Source organism: Natator depressus, chromosome 2 (genome assembly GCF_965152275.1).
Source record: "Natator depressus isolate rNatDep1 chromosome 2, rNatDep2.hap1, whole genome shotgun sequence".
NCBI classification, from domain to species: Eukaryota; Metazoa; Chordata; order Testudines; family Cheloniidae; genus Natator; species Natator depressus.
Window position 1 is genome coordinate 249210094 of NC_134235.1, and position 27852 is coordinate 249237945.

At 39.6% G+C, this 27852-nt stretch overlaps 1 protein-coding gene across 1 annotated transcript in view; it reads right to left on the minus strand.

The window, feature by feature from the left end:
- Positions 1–1261: 1261 nt before the first annotated feature.
- NUB1 (negative regulator of ubiquitin like proteins 1) overlaps positions 1262–27852 on the minus strand; it is a 31633-nt gene continuing 5042 nt past the window's right edge. The window contains exons 2-15 of the mRNA XM_074943434.1: positions 26848–26965; positions 26568–26735; positions 23627–23685; positions 22397–22467; positions 18736–18930; positions 15271–15359; positions 13662–13768; positions 12681–12867; positions 9282–9389; positions 8926–9078; positions 7177–7323; positions 4728–4829; positions 3884–4076; positions 1262–1993 (exon numbers count right to left, since the gene is read on the minus strand). Coding sequence (XP_074799535.1) covers positions 1830–1993; positions 3884–4076; positions 4728–4829; positions 7177–7323; positions 8926–9078; positions 9282–9389; positions 12681–12867; positions 13662–13768; positions 15271–15359; positions 18736–18930; positions 22397–22467; positions 23627–23685; positions 26568–26735; positions 26848–26964 — 1860 coding nt within the window. The 5' untranslated portion in view covers position 26965 and the 3' untranslated portion in view covers positions 1262–1829. The remainder of the gene's footprint in view (positions 1994–3883; positions 4077–4727; positions 4830–7176; positions 7324–8925; positions 9079–9281; positions 9390–12680; positions 12868–13661; positions 13769–15270; positions 15360–18735; positions 18931–22396; positions 22468–23626; positions 23686–26567; positions 26736–26847; positions 26966–27852) is intronic.

Below are 27852 nucleotides of genomic sequence, written 5' to 3' on the forward strand. Positions count from 1 at the left end.
AACTCAACCAGACTTTCCATCTGCATCTCCAAACCTCGGATCTTTTCCTCCATTAGCTCTATCAGACGGCATTTCATGCAGACAAAACTCTTACCAGGTACCCCCTCCAGATTGTTATACTGGTGGACCAAACTATAGTTCCATGTTTCCTCCTTGTTCTAACTGGACCATAAGGTGCCACTGTCCTTGTGTTTTCTAGAGAAGGCTAATTCATTAGAATTCCAGCACATATGAATTAACTGGAGTAAACTGAAAAGCAGGCCCCTGAATAACTTGTGTACACCGCTTAGGCAGTAAACTAACCTTTGAAGGGGCTTCATCTGGGTTTAGATACAGATGACTACGAACACCACACATTGCTGTCATATTCCCTCCTTTCCCAATCACTGTTTTCTTCATTGAAGTAGGGCCATTTAAATGGACCGACACAATGGATGGGACTTTGAGTCCCTCTACTGCTTGAATAAAGTTAATAAAAATATTACACCACATTCTCTGTTCCAAAACAGCCTCTCAAAAATGGACACAAGAGGTAGGTGAGATAATATCTTTTACTGGACCAACTTCTGTTGGTGAGAGAGACAAGCTTTTGAGTTTACACAGGGCTCTTCTTCAGTTTCCCAGACCTCAAGAAGAGGTCGGTCTGTTTAAGCCTGAAAGCTTGTCTCTCTCACCAACAGAAGTTGGTCCAGTAAAAGATATTACCTCCCCCATGTTGTCTCTCTAGTCTCATGGGACCAACAGGGCTACAGCACCACCACAGATCTCAAAAATGGAACATCTCTGTTCAGCAGTTGCATTTGGAGGGACACCAAAAAGAAGAGGGCTAAGTGTTAGAATCAAAAGGAAGATAAAGAGCATTAGGAAGGAACATTCAGCTAAATTTCTGAAGGCAACAAAGTGACAGGTGAAATGAGCCTGGCCCAATTTCTGTCTTTATTAGCTGGCCAGTGTTTTGTTTCCTCCTCCTTATGTTTAAATTATCTAAAAATTGAGATAGAGACAGGAGTGTCAAATCTATGGTCCATGGGTCATGTTTGGCTCTCACGAGTGATTTTGTTGAGAATGTGTGCGATTATGAATTGCAAAATGTGTCCCTACATCATACCCACCAATTTTTTTTACAGAAAAGTGTTTAAATCAGCCCCATCAGCACGAGGCAAGGATGGGAGCAGGACCTCCCCAGCTGCTTCCAACTGCCCCCCCCCTTTTAAATATTTTTATGTATAAAGTATGGAAAACATCTCAATAAAAGCAAGGTGTGCCATATGTTTATTTTTATTAGTTGCTGTTGCAACATCTGACATGAACAGAGACAAGAAAAGATATCATCAGTTCATACACAACAGATCTGTAAGTGACTTTTGGAGAACAGTACTTCAAAGAGAAGGAAATTGGTTTTGTAAACTGACAGCTCTATAAATGTATTAACTAGGTTTCTGATTTACAAACGTAGAATTTGTTTTAAAACAGATGATGCAAAATGCTGTAAAATGCTTTTATTTGCTATATTAATTAAATGGGCTAATTTCACACCCATATAAATATATATTCAACTCTCTACTAAACAGTGTTTTTCAGAAAAATATTTGTTTCTGCTTCATCATTATGCTGATTATGACAAATTATAATAAACCAAAAAAAAGCAGATTTTGAGCTCTGTTACAATTAATTGATAATTAAATAATTAATCTATAATTTAACTGAATGTAAGGCATTTGGCAAAAGATAAGCTTGAGGATATAGGTATCTAAATCCAAACTCAAGAGTCCAAAATGTGATATATAGCCAAAGTAATTTCATGTAACTGAATGGTGGGTAATGAGTTTTCAGGGTTGTTCCTCATGCATATAGGTTAAGTATTCTTTAATAACCTGTTCTTCCTCTTCCAGAGTTAAATCCAGATAATCTTCCTCGTGTTCTGGAATATCCTCTAAGATTTCATTGACTACATCTGTTTCCATGTCTTCATCCGTTGATGAACTAGAAGTACCTAAACAAACAAAACAAAAAACAAAAAAATAAAAATAATCTTTTCTTTGAAAAAGTCAACTTCCCATGAAACTCTCTTTTGCCAACACCACTAATTTTATAAACCTTTCACTGGAGAATTGGTTAAAATTATCTTGCATCAAAGGATGTCTGGGGAGAGATGCACTAATTCTTCTAAGCAGTAAGAAAAGCCTTAATTGTACATTAGGTAGCATTGTAATAAGTTGGGGTTAAACTGTGACTACTTAGGGAGATGGTGGAGGGGAGAAAAAGAAGAGATGATGTAAGCCTCTCTCCCTCCTTTGCACAGGGCCTAATACCATTTCTAGTCCTTGTACTCCCTGAGATAGGCCTCAGCAAGGAGCAGCTCTTAGGACTGGTCTACACTGAAAAACTTACATCTGCATAGCTACTTCTCTGAGGGGTGTGGATTTTTAACACCCCTAGACATGTAGCTAGGCTGACCTAACCCCCATTGTAGACAGTGCATGGAAGAATTCTTCCACTGACCTAACTCCCGCTTTTTGGGGAGATGGATTATCTACAGCAACTGAAGAACCTTTACCGTCACTGTAGCGAGTGTCTACATTGACACATTGCGGCTGTGCCGCTGTAGTGTTTTAAGCATAGACATACTCTTAATTAGGATGTGCCATTTTCATCACTGTTCTGACCATAACTCACATTAAGTCCATAGCATACTATTGCTTCTATGATGGTAGAACCCAAAGGCCCCCATTCAGGATTGGGGTTCCCACAGTGGTAGGTGATGTACAAACACATCAGATGCCATGGTTTCTGCCCTGAAGAACTTACGATCTAATTTAGGACAAGACACATCAGGCAGGTGTAACAAACACTACTATGGAAGGGGGGAAGGAGGACAAAGCCTACAGTTGAACCAGAGGTTTAAAATGGCCAGCTATAGGCTCAGACTGATGGTTCTCAGACTTTTTACAAAAAATAAAAGTTTGGTAACTAGACATTGGCAAGTCCCATGGGCCACCCATGTAGCCATTAACAGTTGGCAGTTTCCTGTAGGCTCCACAGAAGAAAGGTCTCAAGGAAGGATTTGAAGGAGGAAAGGATAATTGTTTTATGGACTAGTTTGGGAAGGATGGTCTTCCACATCTCCCCTTTGACGGTACAAAGGGATGGTGGAAGCTGATATTATTGGTGGAGTGTAGGGGGCAAGAGATTCTTTAGCATTGGGATTCAAAATAAGCACGGGGAAATAGTTTAATTAAATTAGGCTTGAATAGAGACTGGGAATGGATGGGTCATTAAACAAAGTAAAACTATTTCCCCATGCTTATTTTCTCCCCCTGCTGTTACTCACACCTTCTTGTCAACTGTTGGAAACAGGACATCCTGATTACCACTACAAAAGGTTTTTTTTCTCCTGCTGATAATAGCTCACCTTAACTGATCACTCTCATAGTAGTGGGCATGGCAATACCCATTTTTTCATGTTCTCTGTGTATCTATCTATCTACCTACTGTATTTTCCACTGCATGCATCCAATGAATTGGGTTTTAGCCCACGAAAGCTTAGGCTCAAATACATTTGTGAGTCTCTAAGGTGCCACAAGTCCTCCTCGTTCGTTTTAAAGCAGTCATTTCATTCCTAGCAGCTATGGATTGCATTTCTCGCTCTCTCTCTCACTCAGCTGGTTAGTAAGTGTTCTGTTTTCCTCTGATTTTCCTTATTTTTGCTGGGCAGACAGCACACTGTCACAGCCCAAAGCCTGCTCCTAATAACATCTATCTAGTAGATACTATGCTACTAAAAGCTTGAGCGATTCTTGAGATATTTGAGGTAATCATCCAATCTATTCAATATTCAGCAATCATTTCCCCCTCCATATTTGTCATATGCCGCAAGTCTTACCTGCAGACTCTGTCGGAGAATCTTTTGATGAAATGGATTCTTCTGATGGAGTGGTCTGTCCGGTTGACAGCTGCAACTCAGCAGGAAGAACTCCTCCATAATGAGCAAGTGTTTGTGCAGCTAACTGAATGTTGCCCTGAAAGACTTTCAGAGCTTCCTCCACTGACTCACGATTAAAACCCATGTACATCAACTAGACAAAAACAAAAAACAAAAAATCCCTAAGTCTGAGAGACTGACTTGTTTGTACAGTCTAGAGTATTCCACATCAGCAATCTGAATGTGCCTGTTTATTTCCTCTTATTACGGATTCTTTGAAGTGCTGTCCTCCTCTTTGGCATGTACTGACGGAGATGCCCCAGCATGCTCTCAGTTGGTGACATCACACTGAGTACTGAACAGCTCCAGAGCAGGGCAGCTGCCTACACAAGAAAGATGAGGGTTTTCTCCCTGACCCCTCCAAATACTGCAAGATGTTTAGGGTTTTTTTTTTTAAGTCTTATTTCCTATCCCTGAGCCAGAACATTAAAAGAGAATTTTATCTCCACTTTAAACCACGCCATATCAGAGAAGAACCCAAGTCCTCTAGAATCTGCATTCACATCCCAGGATTACTCAGTAGCATGCATGACTTTGCACCAAGTGGTAGGTGAAGATCAGTGGGGATTCGATGAGTGCCAGAGGTGGGGCGGGGGTAGAACACGACTGTGGCTTTGCAAAGGAAGATCTAACATGGTATATTTAAACAGCTAAGGGGATGAAATGAGCCCTCAGAATTACACTGGTTTGATTTTTAAAAAAAAACTACTCTACACTCCATCTTTAAGAAAAACATGTAACTTACTTGGTCAACACTTTCCTTCGGAACTTGAAACTGGTGTGGGGCCATAGGATCAGCGTTATCATCATCATTTAGTAAGAATAAGTGAGGTTCATCAAGAAGAATCTAAAGCAGAAAGAGACAGCGATTAGTATAAGTTAAAAGGTTGTAGTATTCCTCAAAAGAGATGTACACACAATTACAGAACCTGGAAAAGACTCATTAGCTCATGTAGTTAATACCTCACCATATTGTTCCTTAGAGTAAATTTATCTTACCTATCTTGTGATACCTCATGTTGTATCTTGCATCTTCCACCCCTTGCCTTGTAAGATTGTTTCAGTGTTTAACAGATCTCACTGTTGAAAATTTAGGCAGATCATCAGCCTGAATTCCTAGTACCTGCCCACTTGTACTATGAGAGTGGAATCTAGTTTATATCCTTCACATACTAAAAGACAATTGGTTAAACAAATTAAGAGCAGTAGATGCTAAGTTTCAGTATTTTATTGTGTTCTTTCCACATAAATGAATCTGCCCTGCCCCAAAATCTTGTTTTGTTGATTTTGTCTGACCTCTGTCCTAGTATGTCTACTCTTTCTGATATGGGAATGTCCATAAACTGAAAGTTAGTGTCCTATAGTAATTTACATGTAGGAAACAGGGTACCCATAGGTATTAGCCTTTGTCTAAATAAAAATGCTACTAGTCATCCTTTCTTTAGAGAGAGAAAATGACACCAGTGTGATCAGATTAGACGATCAAACTGGCCTCTTCTGGTCTTAAGCTCTATGAATCTGCATGGACTGCCTATTAGTTTTCAGGTTGTTTAAGATGTTGGCTGTGACTTACCTAGCTGGGCCTTCCTCTCCTAGTACAATACTACCTACCACAGCAACACTCAAACTGGAACCCCATCTAAAGGGCCTTTGACTTTGTTTTTCATTTTCCCCTTGGTCCAGAGTAGCCATAATTTATTGGCTTTCAGGGCTTTCTTGGAAGGGGAAATGGGTGGGGGCTGGTATGTTGGGGGCAGGAGTGCGTTTGTAAGTTTTAGTCGTTTAGCAGGTTAATTTCTGATATGTGAGTGAGACTAGCCTGCTGAATTTACTTTTGTATTCCTTTGTGTTCTAGAAGTTTTGTCAAGTGTCTAGAAGTTGGGACAGGCGTTTATCTTCGTAAATATATAAAAAAATACTTCTGTTTAAAAAACGGATGAGCCTATGTGATGCTGGCAGACCAGGTGCCAGCTGATGCCAGGGCCCCAGGCACCACTGAACCCTGACCAATGCACAGCTGGAAACCAGTCTGGCTTATCTGTGGGTTACTACAGTCAAACAAATATAATTGTTATAGGATGTATCTAGACTTTATGGAATGCCTGTAGGATGCTGCATGTATTAATCCTACTTATACTATCTGTATTCACCTCTATAAGGTGCTACTTAAGTATTTCCTCTGTAACTGTAAAATATCTGTTCTGAAACTATGTAACTCACCAAACAGGAAAAAAAAACTTCACCTAATGCAAAATGCTGGATTTCTACCCAAGGTGTTATCTCCTGCCCATCAGGAAGGACTACTGAATCCAAATGGGCCATTGTAGAACAATGATTTTGTCAATTGTTCCCCACACCTACTCATGAAGAGGTTATACGCAGAAGCGCTTGTCCCATCAGCTTGGACGCTAGGGAGGTGACGATAAAAATTCGTGATCCTAAGGAATTAGGGTCTCTTTATGGACTCTGAGGGGCAAAGAGTCCTAAACATAAACAAGAGATTCCCCAAGCTGCTTGGCTTGGATTAGCCCTAAAGGAATAAAAGCTTGTTTATTATAGAAGCTTCTATTACCCTTTGAACTTAAGATTGCATCTTTTTTGTGTGTGTATGCTTACCTGCTTTAACCCTGTAAATATTTCTTTTCCCCAGTTAATAAACCTTTAGTTAGTTTGTTACAGGGCTGGTTACAGGTGTTGTCTTTGGTGTGAGATCTAAGGTGCAAATTGATTTGGGGTAAGTGACTGGTCCTTTGGGATGAGAAGTAACCTGAATATTTTGTGATCTTTTGTGTAAAGTGACCATCTATCACAAAGTCAAGCTTGCCTGGATGGCAAAATAGATCAGCATGCCCAAGGGGACTGTCTGTGACTCCATGTTAAGGCTGTAGAGTGCCTGAGGAGTTTATACTTGTTACTTGTTGGTGAAATCTAAATAGAGAACTCAAAACCAGTCTGGGGTTTGTGCCCTGCTTTTTAATCAAACTGCTCGAAGGGTGGCATTCTTGCTCATGGGCCACTCCAGACAGTATGACAACCTGATTCACCAGTTTAGAGAGTGAAAGTTTAATCACATAGTGAGTCAGTAATAGAAAAAGAAAATGTCTAGAAAACATGCATTTTTGGTAGCTGTATTTCTATGGCTTCCAGTGGAAAAGGTCTACTATATGAGAGTACCATTCTTGAAAGCGATTTACCTTAAAGGCGTTGTCCAAGTTTCCTTGTGCCTGGTGAAGTGCTTTTTTAGCGGCTCGCTCTGAGTAGCCCATAGCTTTCAAGGTATTTATATCGTCCAATCTCCTCCTCCTCTTAGCTCTTTCCTCTCTCCTTATTTGTGCCTTTTCCTATAAAAGCAGGGTCATTACAAAGCTAAGTATTGTAGAAGAATACTGTCAGCTTTCTACTAGAAGAAGGATCCATTACTTCTTTGATAGATGTGTATGTGGTTTCTTCTGTATACTTTTTTAATCTTTACAAATCTTCCAGGGAGAAAGGAAACTTTTTTTTAAACAAATTTGTGCTGCTCAATGATCTTTAAGAGACATTCCCTCCTCCAATATAAGGTTGTATATACACTAGCAAACTTTGTAATCCTAATTCACCATTTTGTAGCCATACTGTACTAGTCCAGTCCCCTGGCAGGACTAAATATTATCTAGACCATCACTGATTAGTGTTTGTCTAACCTGCTCTTAAAAATCTCCAACAACAGAGATTCCAAAACCTCCCTAGGCATTTTATTCCAGTCCTTAACAACCCAGACAATAAGTTTTTCTTAATGGCCAACCTAAACTGCCTTTGCTGCAATTTAAGCCCTTTGCTTTTTATCCTATCCTCAGAGAATAAAGAGGACAATTTATCTCCCTCCTCCTTGTAACAACCTTTTAGGTACTTCAAAACTGGTTATGTCCCCTCTCAGTCTTCTCTTATCCAGACTAAACAAACCCAATTTTTTCAATCTTCCCTCATAGGTCATGTGCTCTTGACCTTTAATCATTTTTGTTGCTCTTCTCTGGACTTTCTCCAATTTGTTCACATCTTTATGGAAATATGGTGCCAAGAACTGGAAACAATACACCAGTTGAGGTCTAATCAGCGCTGAGTAGAGCTGAAGAATTACTTCTCGTGTCTTGCTAACAACACTCCTGCTAATACATCCCAGAATGATGTTACATTTTTTTATGCTTTGGATTCTCTCAGGATCAGGCCAGAGTTTATTAAGCATATTAAGATCCCTGTGAGGTAGATATTTTATTAGTTTTACAGATGGGTACATAGGTAAGTAAAATGACTTGCCCAAGGTTGGACAATCAGTATCAGAGCCAGCAAATTAACCAAGGAGTTCAGCTCAGTCCCTTTCCACTTGACTACTCCTGTATCATAGTTAAATAACGGTCTAAAATTAGAAATATATTGTGCCAAATTCTCATCCTCCCCCTTCCCTTACAAAGCAAATATTCTTCTCCCCCGCATTCCCAATCCAAAGCCAGAATGTGCAGCACTGTGAGTAGCTACTCTGTGGCCACAACTGCAGCCTCTGAGGTGTCATACCAGCCAACCCTGAAATGGGAGTTTTGGCTGGTAAATCTATGTGGTTTGGATTCCCCATCTGTGCTCCCAAAGAGCACAGTTAAGTGGTAAAAACTGATGCAAAGTATACTCATGTACCTCTTCAATATCATGGCAGTTCTACTTTTTCAGGCCTTGCACACTTGTGCCAGGTGGGAGAGAATTTGCCCCTTAGAATTTTAAATTTCTATTTCATACTTGCAACAACATATGGCAAATTGTTCAGTTTCACCGTGAATACCAATGTAGAGTTGATGAAAGCCCTTGGCTTTGTCTCATGTCTCAATACATATGTAAGATGTACATTCTGGAACATAAGTACTCAGACCTGTTTAATACTGTTCAAGGGCCTGTTTAATACTTTCCCAGCACCGTACCTCTCTTCTGCTGGTAATAAGACTGGCAGCCTCCTCCAGGTTCCCATAACAAGCTCGTAGACCAAGACGAGCTTCCTGAGCAGAGAATCCCAGGAGTAACAAATTATTGATTTTCTCAGGATCTATGGAGAGCTCTTGATACAAAGCATTTGCCTAGATGTAGAAAGAACAGAATAATCAAATCAACGCCACCACTGGCATATATATTAAAGGTCCCTTCCCAAATTCCCTGTGCATTGGGGGGAGGGAGGTGGCAAGAAGAGGGGGGTAGAGAATGCAAGATCAGGCAAAACATGTGAGCTCTGTTTCCAAATGAGTTCCTATAATGTGATGTGCTGCTTAGTGCAATGCCTTACCTTCTGAAGATGTTCAACAGCCTCTTTTTCTTTGCCATTATGATAGTTTCCTATTCCCTGAAGGAGGTAAAGCCTTAGAAATAAAACCTTTTCACTCCCAGAACTTCCCTAAAGAAATTTTCAATAAAGAAAAAAGTTAGTGTATAATAGAGCATCAGTCCATTAGATGCTAATTGTCATGGCACTCAACAAGCAGGTGAAAAATCTTACATTCTAAAAGGATTACAGATTTGTGCATGTGAAATTTACAGACGCTATCCCCGTTCTTGCAGTCAGATCCACATGGGTGGTGCCCCACTGAAGTCAGCGGGGTTCCACACAGGTGCAGGGATCCAATAATGGGATCAAAGTCTGAAAAGCTATTTAAATCCTGTTATGTATTGCACTATGCTATGGAAAACAAACTGAGAAGCAAAGAAAACCTCTTAATCAGGCATTCAGAAAAACATTTTATATAAAATTAAAATCAAAACTGAAGAAACTTTTTAAAAAGTTTCAAATTTGAGTCTCCTTTGGATCCATTACATACGCACATACACACACAACTCTTGGTTTTTTAAATATATATTTATTTATAAACATGAATACCTTCTCACATCATAATGTGATGTGAAAGATTCCCCTGGTCTATCCTCCTGCTGGAAGAGTTCACTTTAACAGATGTTTAATGTCTATTGGTTCATCTGGTCATCCCTGCCTCATGCCTGCATGAACCCCCTTGAAGCCTGCAGAATCATTCTCCTGTTGCTAAATGCCTGTGTATTGGGGTTTGTGTTTTTAAGAGAAGATTCAGCCTTGTTTCCTTTGTTAATGAGAACTGTGTGGCTAACTGTGGTGCTGCAGTGAAAGACTACTCCTTTATTCTTAAACTCATGGGCACTGGGCAGCACAGCATGGGGAGGAGCTGACCAGCCTCTGTGGAGAAAGAAGTGGTTCGGGACTATTTAGAAAAGCTGGACGAGCACAAGTCCATGGGGCCAGATGCGCTGTATCCGAGTGCTAAAGGAGTTGGCGGATGTGATTGCAGAGCCATTGGCCATTATCTTTGAAAACTCATGGCGATCGGGGGAGGTCCCGGACGACTGGAAAAAGGCTAATGTAGTGCCCATCTTTAAAAAAAAGGGAAGGAGGAGGATCCTGGGAACTACAGGCCAGTCAGACTCACCTCAGTCCCTGGAAAAATCATGGAGCAGGTCCTCAAGGAATCAATTCTGAAGCACTTAGAGGAGAGGAAAGTGATCAGGAACAGTCAGCATGGATTCACCAAGGGCAAGTCATGCCTGACTAATCTAATTGCCTTCTATGACAAGATAACTGGCTCTGTGGATGAGGGGAAAGCAGTGGGCGTGTTGTTCCTTGACTTTAGCAAAGCTTTTGACATGGTCTCCCACAGTATTCTTGCCAGCAAGTTAAAGAAGTATGGGCTGGATGAATGGACTATAAGGTGGATAGAAAGCTGGCTAGATTGTCGGGATCAACTGGTAGTTGGCAGCCGGTATCAAGTGGAGTGCCCCAAGGTCGGTCCTCGGGCCGGTTTTGTTCAATATCTTCATTAATGATCTGGAGGATGGTGTGGATTGCACCCTCAGCAAGTTTGCAGATGACACTAAACTGGGAGGAGAGGTAGATACACTGGAGGGTAGGGATACGATACAGAGGGCCCTAGACAAATTAGATGATTGGGCCAAAAGAAATCTGATGAGGTTCAACAAGGACAAGTGCAGAGTCCTGCACTTAGGACGGAAGAATCCCATGCACCGCTACAGACTAGGGACCGAATGGCTAGGCAGCAGTTCTGCAGAAAAGGACCTAGGGGTTACAGTGGACGAGAAGCTGGATATGAGTCAACAGTGTGCACTTGTTGCCAAGAAGGCGAATGGCATTTTGGGATGTATAAGTAGGGGCATTGCCAGCAGATCGAGGGACGTGATTGTTCCCCTCTATTCGACATTGGTGAGGCCTCATCTGGAGTACTGTGTCTAGTTTTGGGCCCCACACTACAAGAAGGATGTGGAAAAATTGGAAAACGTCCAACGGAGGGCAACAAAAATGATTAGGGGACTGGAACACATGACTTATGAGGAGAGGCTGAGGGAACTGGGATTGTTTAGTCTGCGGAAGAGAAGAATGAGCGGGGATTTGATAGCTGCTTTCAACTACCTGAAAGGGGGTTCCAAAGAGGATGGCTCTAGACTGTTCTCAGTGGTAGCAGATGACAGAATAAGGAGTAATGGTCTCAAGTTGCAGTGGGGGAGGTTTAGGTTGGATATTAGGAAAAACTTTTTCACTAGGAGGGTGGTGAAACACTGGAATGCATTACCTAGGGAGGTGGTGGAATCTCCTTCCTTAGAAGTTTTTAAGGTCAGGCTTGACAAAGCCCTGGCTGGGATGATTTAGTTGGGGATTGGTCCTACTTTGAGCAGGGGGTTTGACTAGATGACCTCCTGAGGTCCCTTCCAACCCTGATATTCTATGATTTTATGATGCCAGGCCTCAAATAATTCAAGACTGGAATAGAAGAAGAAAGCTACAAAATGTGAGACCAATTTTAGGGTAACAATTACATTTTTTAAATACTTTCCTTTGTTTAACACTACTTCAAGCAGTATTTCAGAAGCCTCTAACCAATTTATATGAACAGTCTTCAAATTCTGATCAAGAACTAGGGCAACATGTTACCACCACCACCACCACCACCACCATCACCTTTCTTTTATGTCAATAGATCTCAAGGCTCATTACAAAGGAGGGAAGTATAATTTCCAGACAGGGAAATTCCCATTTTCCAGACAGGGAAACCACGGTACAAAGAGATGAAATGACTGGTCCAAAGTCACCTAGCAGGCCAATGGCAGAACCAAAACCTAGTTCTCCTGAGTCCCAGTCCAATGACCTATCCCCTAGACAGCTGTCAGTGTGCATGTTCAAAATGTAACTCAGTGAAAACATATATAACAACTGTGAAATATTGGGATGGGGAGGGGGGGGAATAGTTGCCTATATAAGACAAAGCCCCTAATATTGGAATGATCTTGATAATATTGGGACACCTGGTCACCCTAAATATGTAATACTTAAGAAGGAATTCCAACATAGGTGATATATATATACTGAATTAGCCAGTTAACATTAGTTCCCCATCAGACAGAAATGTGATGCAGTTTGAAGAAAATGTCATTAATAATACAGAGAGGTGGGAAAAGCAGTTATGTTGAATTCTCACAATGCATGTCCAATGCTTTTACAGTATTGACAATTATACATCGGGAAAGAGTGAAAAGTAAAGGTTAAAGGGGACATATGAGAACTTTATATTCCTAAAAAAGTTTTGAAATACTGGAACAAAGAATTAATATTTGCCAAATCAAAACCACCTTCATTAAAATCATGCCAGCATACTTTTATTGTGAGAAGTCTTTCGTGGTTTTCCCCATAACACCTCTTGAAGCATTTGTGGGCTGTGGCGAGCTTTTTCTCTGCATCATCAAGGCATTCCAGCTGTCCTAGACGGAAGTAGCACCATACTATATCCAACTGCAACACTGCATAATTATCAACTGTATTCAGAAGTTCATTACCACAATCACTGCAAAACAGCAATAAAATATTAACTAAGTTGCTTCTTCATTCCCTACTGCATTGAAGAATTGGGACAGGAAAACATGAAAAGGAAAACTTGTGTGCATGTGTACATATATATCATGTGCATTCCGAAAATTTCTACAGTCTGACCATCACACTGATATAAATGTAACATACAAAATTACTTTTTAATTTATCAAAATAATATGCTCTGCTCTCATGTCATGAGAGTCCCAGGTATATCATATTATGGTATATTACATTTGACTTAAATCTACACTATCTTTACTTTATCTTGTTTCTACATATGATACTGCAGTTTTAAAAGTATAGTGGAGTTACAACACTCCAACCTTTTGGGAGGGCATAGAAACCAATTATCCTCATTGGAGGCATGTAAAGATCCAAATTGTGCTCCTTGGGAAGTCCCTCAGAATGTGCTGGCATATCAGAAACATATGGGGAGACCACCACTTTTTTGGACACCAAAGGGGGCTGCATTAGACTAGACTAAAGCAATTTTATCAAACGCTGCCCACTAGTGGCATGCTTGTGGAAGAATACCATGTAAAATAGTGGTTGTTACTATAGAACAGTGATTTTCAACCTGGGCTCTGCAGACTGTCTAAGATTTCCAAAGGGGTCCGCACCTCCATTTGATTTTTTTTTAGAGGTCCACAAATGAAAAAAGGTTGAAAACCACTGATGTAAAATGTACGCTGTGTGGTATGACTTATGCTGTTCCCACAACTGGCTGGTACTCTAAAAAGCCACATGACAATTCAGAAAGGTTCTTACCGGAAGTGTTTATCAGCATCCAGCAAGAATGGCAGTGCTACAGCATATTCTTTTTTCTTCATGAATGCTCTGCCTTTTTCATGATAGCCCATAGCTAATAGAAGGGACTATGAAAATGGATTAAGAATATATTAAACCCTTATTATGTTCACAATTAAAAAGAAATGTCATAGAAAATAACTTACATTATTTGTTGTCCATGGAAAAACACTTCATCAAGCCATATTATCTCCCATCATTTAATGCTTCTTCTCACCCATCTACCCATGTATTTGTCATTTGTGTTGTCCAATTTATTGAAAACAATGATTGCTACTGATACATGACATATTTCACCGGCCTTACTTTTAAAGTAAATATGTTTTCAAGAATTTTCAACCCTAAATATGTTTTCAAGAATTTACTCATAAACAGGATAAGTCTCTTACTGAGCATAACTGTACAGAACAGCATCCAGCCAGTGTTTAAAAATAACCAACTAACCCTACTATTTCCAAATAGATGATAAAATCCCATGAATCACTTGCCAAAAATCTAATCTCATTTTTTCAGTTCTACTAAACTAAATGACAGAAGTAGTGAATGTTGCTGAAAACTTTCTGGTTCTTGCACTATGACAATGAACGGCATCATAAATAACATTATTTTATCTAAACATTCTACAAGATTTCTCCATGTACCTTTAATGTCTTGTGCTCAGCACTGAATAAAATCCTTACGGTGATTTTCCATTTCTTGCACTGTTGCATCAGAACATGCAGTACATATGCTATTTGGGGTTCCCTTTGTAAAGTATACAGGAATATCAGCTGGGGCAGAATAACATTGTGCACCATGTGAGGAAATCAGGTCACAATTAACACATTGCATTGGTGCTCCATGCTAACTACTTCTTTGCTTCTGGGTGTGATTCTAAGTGTTTGTTATGATTCTTAAAACTCTGAATGATCTAGTAATCTAAGAGATTGTCTCTTCCTCTATTGTTCTGTTGTAGTGGTCAAGATCTAGCGAGTTGCTCTTGCTGTTGGTTACTGGAATTTCATTGTCCAGGACCACTAGCAAGGCATTCTCACTTGAAGGCTCCCAGATGTGGAATTCTCTCATTCTAATGGTCTACCAGAACCTAGGCTTGCTGACTTTCCAGGCACAAAAGAAGTCATATTTGTTTAATAATACTTCGAGTTAACTATTAACACATTTCCTATAGCTTGTGATTTAAACTGACTGAGATCTAATGAAGAAATTGTTTTATATTGTTCTAAGACACCCAGAAGCTACAACAATAGGCGCTGCGTAAAATACATAAATTAATGTATAGCTCTAGGCAAGAAGACAAAATGCAAACACATTTTACAAAAGATTCTACAAGAAATCACAGACGTTAGACAACTGCCTGTCCTGAGAACATCAAAGTATTCCCAAACGTACTGGAGCACAGTTCTGCTTCACCTTTATCAGAAGACCACTTCTATTAAGCAATCCATTTTTGCTGGCATCTACAGAGATTGTTTAAGAAACAGTTTTGACCATTTCAATATAATACTTAAAGTACCACATGTGAAGATTATTTAAAAGGTCACTAAATATCTTCCTTAAATGTTATACTTACTTTTTTGGCTTGCTGAGGAATCTTGATAGATCTTCCAGTTTGGTTAGCTATATCTAGATATGGAGTGGTATCTGGATCTAAATAATCATCTGCAACAAAAAAAGAGTGTCCACTAATTCATTATCAATGCCTTCAACAGTAAGAACAAAGTAAGATTGTGGTCTTAAAGCCATATCAATACGCATCTTGTTAAGAAAAACTGTAAATAAAATGAAGTAGAATAGTGTATGTGGCTTCCAGAGAGAGTTCTCTATTATGGCACCAATTGTGTAATGAGAAATCTGATCCATTAATAGCCTTTATGGAGCTGTTTGCAGGATCTGGGCCCCTCCCTAGCTCAAACCTGAATTTTTGAATGAAATTCTAAATTGTGTGTGCTGTAAAGAACTTATTCAGGAGAGGAAAGCATCTGCATATCCAATGGTGCATAATGCAGTTCACGTAATAGACTGGTAACAGTGAAATACAAAATAACGAGCTTTATTCTCTATGGTTTTATCAACTAAAACTAAATATATTCGTTTTCCTCAGTTTCCCTTTGGTGCTTGCAACGCAGTGATCTGTTTCTTATTTGCTGTGGTTTGACTTAACATGAAAAGATGTTTTGCCAATATACCAATGCCATTCAGGGAAAGCTCTGCAATCTCCAGATACGCAAAGTTTCTGTCTTGTAACTTTCTTCAACCCGGGCAACCGAGTTCTCAACTCCCTCCTATTCTCTCATATTCACTGACTTGCCCCAATCCAGCAATGAGCTGTGTGGATTGATCCTTGAGCCTGCCAATGGACCCAGTGAAGTCTTCCCACGGATCCTCGATACTCTAGTGCTGCACTGTATATTCCTGGGGGCATTCTGCACCAAAAAATTAATTCTGTGCACAGGGTTTTAAAATTCTGCAAAATTCTGCAAATTTTATTTGTCAAAATAACACTACATAATCATGCCAGTTTCAATTATTTTGCTAATTTATTTTAAAATACCTGTCAGCAAGTACGTCTGTAACAATACAGACACACAAAAACTCCCCTGGGAATAGAGTTAAAGAAACCCCTATGACAACCCAGTTCCTATTTCTCTGGCCCCATCCCAACACCCCCATCCCAGGCAGGGGGCCAGACACCCACAACTCCTCTTCCCAGAGCCCATCTGCAGGCCCCCCCAAGCCAATACACCCAAACCTCGTCCTCCCCTGAGTTCAACAGCGCCCCCCCCCATCCCAGATACCCACACCCTGTCCCCCGCAGAGTCCAGCTGCCGGGCCTCCCCAGCACAGATACTGTCCCTGTTCCCTCCCACAGTCCAGCTGCGGGGACTCCCTTGCCCAGACACCCGAAACCTTCCCCCGCAGAGCCCAGAGATCTAGAGGGAGAAACAGCCTGATGCTTGGTCCCAGGCTTGCACAGTTTTCTGCATGCCAGGGGTTCTCAACCTTTTTCTTTCTGAGGTCCCCCCCAACATGCTATAAAAACGCCACGGCCCACCTGTGCCACAACAACTGTCTTCTGCATATAAAAGCCAGGGCTGCTGTCAGAGGGTAGCAAGGAGGGCAATTGCCTAGGGCACCATGACACTGAGGGCACCACAAAGCTAAGCTGCTCAGGCTTCAGCTTCAGCCCCCGGTGGTGGAGCTCGGGGGCTCCGGCTGCAGTCTCATGTAGCGGGGATTTGGCTTTCTGCCCTAGGCCCTAGAAAGTCTGATGCCAGCCATGCTTGGTGGACCCCCTGAAACCTGCTTGCAGCCCTGCAAGGGGCCTCGGACCCCTGGTTGAGAACCAGTGCTGTATGCCACCCTCCGTTTCCCTCAGGGCATGCTGGGAACTGCAGCTGCCAGGAACCCTCTAGCTCCCTCTCCCACCTCGTCCAGCACTGTCTTCTATGTGCAAACTGGGCTCTGCTGAGTCCAGTGGCCACTAGCAGCACTGCAGCCCATTTCTGTGGGGGAAAGGAAATTCTGCGTGCACAACATTAATTTCTGGAAAATTCTGCATTGCGCAGTGGCACAGAATTCCCCCAGGAGTAACTGTACAATGACAGTTTGTTATCGTTCTCCAATACTTGCTCAGTATTTCTGGAACTAAGCTTATGGGGGTCTATGCAGGTGCAGAGATCTACCTGCAAACAGCTTACTGAAGAACTGAAATCTAAGTTGCCTAACAGACCCAATACAGAGGGGCATTTCGACCTACTTACATTTTTTGTTACAACCTAATACTGTTGTAAGCAACCCATTGTAAGAGAAGATTAGAGAAAACTCGTTTGTATACTTTTACACTTGACAGGACTTTAGTGAATAGTCCAGTTAAGTTTTCTATTTGTGGGTCTTTCAAGCAGAAACTAAGGAAATAAAAGCATTTTTAAAACAGTAATGATTTAAAACTTCAAACTAACAAAAGGGCATCCTGGGCAGGTGTAGTGCCTGAAACTACTCTTAACTCACATTTTGAAAATGACTATTTTCAAATTGACTGGTTCTTTAACTTGGTCCACAGTTGCCAGCAGTCTCCATCAAAATTCATGGAGAAGAGAATGGCCTCACTGTGGACCAGAATGACACGTGAACTACCTTGCATAATGAAATCATGGCCATCTATGGTCATACAGAGGTAACTGACACAGAAGGGCATAACAACTCACAATTTATCATTCTGGCCTAGCTATTTCTGCAATAAATACAAAGCACGTTTTCAGAGCTGTCAGTATCTTAACTCTCAAGTGCCCCATTTAACAACAGATTCATACAGTACCTTTCTCAAAACTCAAAATGTTCTAAGGAATCACTTCATCTTGAATGGTCCCTTGAAATATGTATTAACAACTTAGGCTAAACAATCTGTTCCACCTTATATTCAGCTGTGACTCACTTAGTACATTTCCCAGACTGAAGAAAATTTCGCTGTAAGCACGGAAGCTCGTCTCTCTCACCAACAGAAGTTAATCCAATAAAAGATATTACCTTACCCACCTTGTCTCTCTTATGGAAACACAAGCATTATACAAACAAGGTCTTTTAAGAAGTGAAGAAGAGTACTATAAACAACTGGAGAAACCAATTTTCAAGTGGGCAGAATGTAATAGCACAAAATGGAATCTGGCCAGTTCACTGGCTTTAACACCCTTAGATTCACAAGATCAAATAGAAGAGGTCAAACTGGTTTTACACATTTCATCTGCAAGATGGCACCTTCAAGTAGCATGGTGCCTCCTAGGATCATGACAATGGATTTGTTCCGCATCAATTTAGGAATGAATGAATCACCAAGTCCACTTCCTGCAGCACTTGGGTTTTGCTTGGAGGTTTCCCATCCAAGTACTGACAAGGCTTGACCTTGTTTAGATGTGATTAGATCACAACCCAAAGTTATACTAATCTTTCCACTTTGCCTTGTTTTTTTTAAATAGAAGTGGGGTTTTTTTTAAACTCATACTGCTGTCTTCTACTGCACGTAAGAGTAAAAATCCCATACCTCTCGTTGCCAGTATTTCTAAACCTTTCTTAGTTCTTTTCATCCTTTCCTTTCTTTCTTTCTCCTTCATGGTCTCTTCTTCATGTTGCATTTCTTCTTCCTGAACTTTTTTTTTGGTATCCTCTTCACTCTGTCTTAGCTCAAGCACCATGACCTTTACATTGTGCGTTATACCTTGCTCTTCAAGTGTTTTTCCTGAAAAACAGAGCATGATTAATAGGCAAAACAAATTACATTTATGAAGACAGTACATTTCATGTTGTACTGCCAGATAACTACATTTTAAAAACAGCTATTCCTGCTACGAAGACTTCAAAAAGGAGCAACCACTTAAGGGCTAGTCTACACTGGCAATGCTAAAGCGCTGCCGTGGCAGCGCTTTAACGTGCCTTGTGTGGTCGCCTCCATGAGAGGCGTAGCACACAGTGCTGCGCTCAGGGGGGTGTTTTTTCACACCCGAGTGAGAAAGTTGCAGCGCTGTTAATTGCCAGTGTAGACAAGCCCTAAGACAATGCATTTTCCTAAACACCCTCCATTACTGTAGAACTATTTGCCAATGTACTAGCACTTCGAAGTGGTTTTCTTCCCCCTCACAAGCATACAGGGGTAACTCATCCCTCTAAATACAGCTCCTCCATATTAACACTTGCATGATCTGGTACTTCTTCCTAAGCCAACATTTGGTGGTTGGCTTATGTCCTCTAATGTGATGGGTGATACCCCTTATACGTTTATTCTAGCTAGCCTAAGTGTGGATATGTTTATTATTCACAGAAATGTCTTACATTTCATGCTCTACTGTTCAAATATTAAACTGAAAGGCTCAAGTACTGACTAATGCAACGTGCAACTAAGTAACCTCAGTTACCAAAATCTTCAGTGGGAATTAAAGGCATTCAGAATCTTTCAGGATCAGGTCTGTATCCCCCAAAGCTTCCATATTTTAAAACACCCTAGTCCTTTTACTCAAAACATGCAGGGCTAATTCCTGCTCCCAATGAAGTTAACAGTTAACAATTTCAACGAGGGAAAAAAATTGGAACCAAAGTGATGAGACAGTTCTGTGTTTGTCTATCTATGTATCTAAGATACTCATATGGCTCCCATTACTGTAGCATCTGAGCATCTTGTCACACTACACCCCCATATTCTTCATAGAGATATTATATATGATATGATTATGGCATAACTTTGATATTTTATACCAGATAGGTCATGTGAGGTATCATTGAAAAGGTTATGATTTACTGAACATGATTATCCTATTTGTATGCATGTATCATTTTTGTACCTGAAGTTAAGAATATTGTCTATGCATCTATTACAAATGTGTTTACACCTGGGGAACGCCCACTGGACAGAATGTAATCAGTCTGAATGGCCCATTGGGAAGGGCCATTAGGGAAAACAATAGGTCTTTGAAGATGCTAATTACCCACTGAAAAGTCTTCCTGCGGATGCTACAAACAGCCTCTGAGTTATGGCTGGAGGGTCATGTGACCAGGTCACCTGGTACTGGACTCCATGATAATACTAGTATTTTTCCACTAACTGGGAGTGGGAACCATACTGGGAGACAAAGGATTCCAGTCATATGCAAAAACTATTTAAGGCAGGGGAGTGACATCATTGTGGTTTCAGTGTAACAGCTGTGTTAGTCTGTATTCGCAAAAAGAAAAGGAGTACTTGTGGCACCTTAGAGACTAACCAATTTATTTGAGCATGAGCTTTCGTGAGCTACAGCTCACTTCATCGGATGCATACTGTGGAAAGTGTAGAAGATCTTTTTATACACACCAAGCATGAAAAAATACCTCCTCCCACCCCACTCTCCTGCTGGTAATAGCTTATCTAAAGTGATCACTCTCCTTACAATGTGTACGATAATCAAGTTGGGCCATTTCCAGCAAAAATCCAGGTTTTCTCACCACCACCACCCCCCCCCCACACACAAACCCACTCTCCTCCTATATGCCATCATGTGCCAGCAATGCCCCTCTGCCATGTATATTGGTCAAACTGGACAGTCTCTACGTAAAAGAATAAATGGACACAAATCAGATGTCAAGAATTATAACATTCATAAACCAGTCGGAGAACACTTCAACCTCTCTGGTCACGCGATTACAGACATGAAAGTTGCTATATTACAACAAAAAAACTTCAAATCCAGACTCCAGCGAGAAACTGTTGAATTGGAATTCATTTGCAAATTGGATACAATTAACTTAGGCTTGAATAGAGACTGGGAGTGGCTAAGTCATTATGCAAGGTAACCTATTTCCCCTTGTTTTTTCCTACCCCCCCCCCCCCAAGACGTTCTTGTTAAACCCTGGATTTGTGCTGGAAATGGCCCACCTTGATTATCATACACATTGTAAGGAGAGTGATCACTTTAGATAAGCTATTACCAGCAGGAGAGTGGTGTGGGAAGAGGTATTTTTTCATGCTTTGTGTGCATAAAAAGATCTTCTACACTTTCCACAGTATGCATCCGATGAAGTGAGCTGTAGCTCACGAAAGCTTATGCTCAAATAAATTGGTTAGTCTCTAAGGTGCCACAAGTACTCCTTATCATTGTGGTTTGTTCTTCACTAACTCCCTGTCCAAGAAAGATGGCTGCTGAAAACAACTGAGAAACAGAGACTGAGCTGTGTGGGGGGGGGGAGGGGGGGGGGCTGAGTCCAGACTAGAGGGTTTCTGACCTGTGAAAGGAATATCTGGAGTTTTAAGCTGCAAGCAAGGGTCTTCAAGAATCTCTGCAATCTGCCTAGAACAATATTTAGGGTGAGAATTTGCTGTTTATAACCAGTTTCTATAGTATATTAAGCTTAGATTGTGTGTTGGTGTTGTTTGCGAGGTAATCTGTTTTGATCTGTTTGCTATCCCTTATAATCACTTAAAATCTATCTTTTGTAGTTAATAAACTTGTTTTTGTTTTGTGTAAAACCCAGAGTGTGGAATTCATAACTGGGGGGCAAAAACGCTATTGCATATCTCTCCACCTTGGGGGAGGAGGCAAATTTCACATGTTTATGCTGTACAGTTCTCTAATTTTGGGTTTTCACTCCAGAGGGGTCACTGGAGTACTGGGCAGTTCTTTAGCTGAGCCTTCCCAGGCAGAGCTGATCTCAGCATGTGTGTGTAAAGCTGCAGCTGGGTGTGTCCCTACCTGTATGTGTGCTGCTTAAGTGCAGTCTGAAGCCTGAGGGAGGGCTTGGCCGGCCTGCCTCATCAGTAGTGTAAAGAGAGCCCAAGCTCGTGGGTCAAGCATACTTAGTAGTACCCCAGTTCCAAGTGGCACCCGAGGGGAAAACACGTCAGACATCTGACAATCTTTTTAAATGTATTTACCCTCACAACACTCCTGTGAGGTAGGAAAGAGCTTTTATCCCTGTTTCACAGATGGGGGAACTGAGGCACAGAGAGCCTAAGGCCCAGGGTCACACAGGAAGTCTGTGATAAAAGGGGGCAGGAAACTGAACCCAGGTTCCTGATGGCCCAAGCTACTGCCCTAACCATTGGTCCACCCTTTCTCTCCATTTACACCATGATTTCAAGATTTCAAAATTACAAGAATTACAAATTACAAGAAAGATGATTTCTAAGAAAGACATAATTACAAAATAAATAAAACATATATTCAATTGGTGATACATACCAAGGTCAAGCTGCTTCTTATTTATAATTATTTTGATACATTTTTCTTGAAATCCATTCATCTGTGCAATCCTGTGAAATAAAGTAGTTAATTCCAAAGTATAAATACCTTCTTGTCTCATTTTGATATGAAATATTTTGGCAACATATTGCAATAAAAATTAAAATGTTATATATTTGTAACTGGCTTCAAACTTTTACTATAAGTCTGCTTGAAGATAAAATAACATTACTAGTAACTGGACACAAACTCACCATAGCAAGTGAGGAGAAGAGAGGTTATTGATATGGTTTCTGATTTTAGATTTGAATCAATAAACAGCAATAGAACACCCCCAATAAAAAGAAAAAAAAACATGTTTATCCAATAAACAATGGAAAAACGGTAGAAATCATTCCTTGTATCTAAGGGCTTGTCTACATTAAACAGTAATGCAAACTACAGGGATGTGATTTCTAAAGGGCACTAATGTGTTGCTCATTAATTGGTCCACACAGACCCTGCTGGTGTGCACTAAAGGTTCCATAGTGTGCTTTAAAACAGTACCGTGTTAAACTGCAATAGGGAACATTGCAAAGAGTATTTACTACAGTATATCTTATGTAATGAGTAATGTAAATAATATACATTACTCATTGCAGTATATACAAAGAGAAATTCCCCCCAAAAACCTGATTTTGGGGCATTTACATGAAACTCAAAAATTGCTAAAAATAAACCCTGAAAAATGAAATCAATGAACCCAGAAAAACAGAAGCCCAAAGTATTGAGAAGGGGAGAGCAGAGCAGCCAGGAAAGTGGACAGGATAGACCAAGTAGTTGGAAGGCATCCGTACATGGCATATATTGTAAGGGAAAACACTTTGTAATCTCAGAAGCTCTAGTAGTTATTGATTTAGAATGGCAATTCTCAAACTATGTCCATGGACCACTAATGGCCTATAGTGGTCCATGGCGAACTAGCTTGTCATGTGGTGCTAACCTTTCACCTTGTTTCTTCATGTTAAATCAAGACTTTTCCAAGTAAGCAATTGCCATAGTAACTACAGAGATGTTATATTGTCATAAACAAGATGTGTTCATGAGACACACACTATCAAGATGTGCTCCACCCTATGAAAGTTTGAGATCCCCGAACTAGGACATACTGTAATAAATCACGATGAGCCAAAACCAAAAGAGGACACTAACCATTTAAAAGGGAAAAAAGACAAAGGTTATAATACTTACTGGGATCTCAGTTCCTCGCCAGTGATGATCAATTTAGTCTCCAGCATGTTTTTTCTGGTCTAATGTAAATATTTTTTAAAAGTTATGGTATACAGGTACTTTGGGCATTTTCTTAATTAACTACTTTAGAGCAGCCACAATTTCTCTCTTTATTTCCAGACAAAAACTATGTTAAAATAGCAGTAAGGTTGAGAGTACACATAGTAATGATTTACAGGGATGCTGTAATTATCCCCAAATAATCATTATAAAGCCAGGAAATTCAGAGTTATGGTTAACTCAAATCCAAACAAGTTAAGTTATTGAAATGCACAATTAAGGCACTCAACCTTAACTCTGCTTTTTTTTGTCATGCCACAGAATAGTCAGATTATAATTAAAGCCTATTAACGTTCGTGGACCCAGATTAGACAGAGACATATTAGATTGTTTTTCCTCACAGTGATGCTACAGAGCAGAGTTAAGGTTGTTTAGGGTGCATACCCTGCACCCATACCGCACTCGCCATTGAGTAGAGCTATTCCAATGCAGTTTTTTCAACTAAAGTTTTACCAGTAAGATTTCTCCTCCCCTCCCACCCCAATATTTTTCATAAAAATTTATCTTTCAGCAGAGGCTGGCACATAAAATCTCCTTCAGAAACACTAAGTACTGCATCTTTCAAAACGGATGCCATTGTTGTCAATACGAATAAGAGCACAGACTGCCCTCAGCAGTGATGGAAACTGCCTTCTACTGTTATCAATGGGAGTGAAGTGATCTTGACCCACTCCACGATGCAGTCAGGAAACAGAAAGTTGCTGAATGGAGGTGGTGGTCATCTTTGCTAAGGGTCTGTCTATCTGGGAAATTATATCACTATATGTTACAGAATAAAAGTGTCTAGGGACTAATAAAAGGAATTATATCAATATAATGACAGTGGTACAATTTTATAGCTGCATAAATAGATCCGTAAATTTCCCCATGCAGGCAAGCCCCACGAAGAGCAACCCGTGGCCTCAATCACATTAAAAATAGGAAACTGCAGCCACTTTGAAAGAGTTTGTTGTTAATTTCTATGAAGATTATTGTGCAGCCTCTGCTGAATGATAAACTTTCAGTCATGAAGACTAATTCTAACTTCTTTAATAAAAAAAGCTATCCATTGTACTAGATCTAGTCAAGAAACAATTTTTGTGTAGATAATATCTGAGCTGAGATCATTTGGAACAAGAAAAGGTCTGACAGAGGGTGCTAAATGTTTTTTAAAAATACTCCTTTTTTAGTAAATATCAACAGATTTACTTGCAAAAGTAAATTCATTCAGAAAACAGAGTAAATTTTCTTTTAAACAGAGGTTGCAATTGTTCTTTGTACATAAAACAAGAGCTTAAATCCCTGCTTTAAAGTGTGGAACTCAGCCTTAACTATGGAGCTGCAACTGGTGTGTCTATAAAATAAGATGATTTTTTTTTTAAATGTTGAGGAAAATTTAGTCATTTTTGTCAGGAACCGTGAAAACCAGGGACTAACAGTGCTGACTTCAGGCAGGCACATGAGCATGGTGTCCATGGATGTACTCATCTATCCAGCTATATAGTCATATACAGTAATAGAGTTCTGACCTGATATTTCTTGAAGAAAAGTTCCCAACTATGCTGAGTCATCTATCTGGTGGTTTTGTAACATGGCCAAGTGTACAAGACACACTAGACAAATTATTTTTTCCACTCTGTGTCAAGTTCAAGCAATGGACTTAGTCAGTTCAACCTAAGTTGCTTCAGATGGCTAGTTTGGGAAAGTAGTTAGCTGACCCATAGTTTAACCAATGCAAGCATATCTGCAGGCTGCATCATTAAAAGCCGGACACCTACCATTTAAAGTAGCTAAGTTTATAATTTACAGTATTACCCAGGTATATAGGTATATCATAGTTAAATTAAAAAAAATTTCAATTAATCACAAGTTAAAAAAAATAGTTGTGATCATCACAACATTAAACAATAAGAGAATACAAAATTTAAATTTAGCATGGAAGCATGTCCTCTGGAATGGTGGTCGAAGCATGAAGGGACATATGAACGTTCAGCATATCCAGCACGTAAATACCTTGCAACACCAGCTACAACAATGCCATGTGAACGCCTGTTCTCACTTTCAGGTGTCGACGTAAACATTTGTAAGTTGCACTTTCACGATAAAGAGATTGCACTATGGTACTTGTATGAGGAATTGAAAAATACTATTTCTTTTGTTTATCTTTTTTACAGCGTAAATATTTTAAACAAAAATATAGAACGAGCATTGTACACCTTGTATTCTGTATTGTAACTGAAATAAATATATTTGAAAATGCAGAAAACATCCAAAATATTTATATTTAAATTGGCATTCTATTATTGTTTAATCGTGACTTTTTTTTAATCTAGTTAATTTGTTTTGCGTTAATCACTTGAGTTAACTGAGATTAATTGACAGCCCTAGTGAAGACAGTTGTCCTAAGTGTCCTTTACATGACAAAAGATGGTGTTGTTTTGGGGTTACTTACTGTGCCTAAATAAGGATTTTGTTTATAATTAAAACTGTGATTCAACAAAGAACAATATCCATATACTGACAATTTTAGATGTTTTATATAAGTTGTAAAACTGAATGAGCACCATACATTCACTTTTAACTTGGATGGTGAGATCAGAAAAGATCAAGTTAAATTTGGTTCATTTTTTTCCATTCAGAATTTGTTCCTGAATGACCCTAAAGAGGGAAAAGCTGCAATGTGTTTTCTTTATTTTTTTTCTAGATAGTTTTATGACTGAACTGAATTCCCCCCTCCTCCAACCGATTTAGCTTTTTTGCACCAATGAAATGTTTTGCACCAGATACAGAATTAAAGTTGTATGGACTTTACTATAGATTTTAGTTATGCTTCTTTTCATAACTTTAATGTACACAGACTTACTTTTTTCATCTTAGGAGGCAAAACCACTTCAAGTTTTGCAACCCCTGTTGTCTTATAAGCTTCATTTCCTGTTCCACGTTCAATTGCTTCACATCTTATTTCTTCAAGAATGCACTCCGTTTCATTTTCACTGAGATTCACCTTGGCTGAATATTTCTGTGCAAGCTCCTAACAGAAAAATAAAAGAACATACATTAGTAAACCATAAAATAGTAAAATGTGCCATGTATGAAATAAAAGTGAAAAAAATGACCACAGAACAGTGAGGCAGAATACGTACCTTCAACTCCAGACCAGCTTCTTTATTTTCATTTGTGTATGGAGGTTTCCAAAGCTGAATTTTGTCTTCTCTTAAGCAGTTTTTAAGTTTTGCTGCAAGGTATTTCTTTTGCGCCATTCTTTAATACAAAACACAATAGGAAAAATGAAAAAACTAATTAATCTGTTTGCATGGTTGTTTCTCTGATGAATCAAAAGACCTTGTTTAACTCAGGCCCAGATCCTCAAAGATATTTTGACATCTACCTCCCACTATTTTTACTTAAATCACCTAAATATCTTTGAGGATTTGGGCCTCAGGGAACATGCACTGTATTATTCAAAGTTCTGTAGGAAGACTGCATTTAATATAGTATTTTAAAAATACACTAAAAGCAAATTTACAATTTCTAATTCAATTTTTACTGTGCTCTGATAATTATCGAATAATTGGGAAAACTTTTCTATTTAAACATTAACATTTTTTCTTTTTATTACACCAGTTGCACAGGAGGATGGAACTTTGTTGGCAAGTGTTGATTTCAGCAAGATAATGGCTGCCAGCAAAACATCAGTAATGCAGTTTTTAAATATAAATAACCAAACAAGTGAAGTACAATATCAAACCAATAAATGAACTAACTCTGCAAATTTCATTTAAACTTGGAGATGGAAATTTACTAACAATTCTACAGTATTTTCTTTAGTTTGCTTTTATATACTTCTCTTTATTGTAATTTCACTGTTTATAAGGCAAATTCATAGGTTAAAAATAATATATTAAAAAAACCAAAGACCCTGCTCCTGCCGCTGGCTCCACGCAGGTTAACCCCTGGGTCTCCACAGAGCTAGCTGGAGGACCAGGGCCCAATGTTTTCTAGGGTACCAGTGACATCTTAGATTATAAAAACTAAAAGAATTTTTAAATCACTTTTTTAACCATACATGTTCTATTTTTTCTCCATTTTCTTAACTGCCAACAGTCCTGGTTTTGGCCATGACTGCTCTGTCTTTACTAACCTATCTA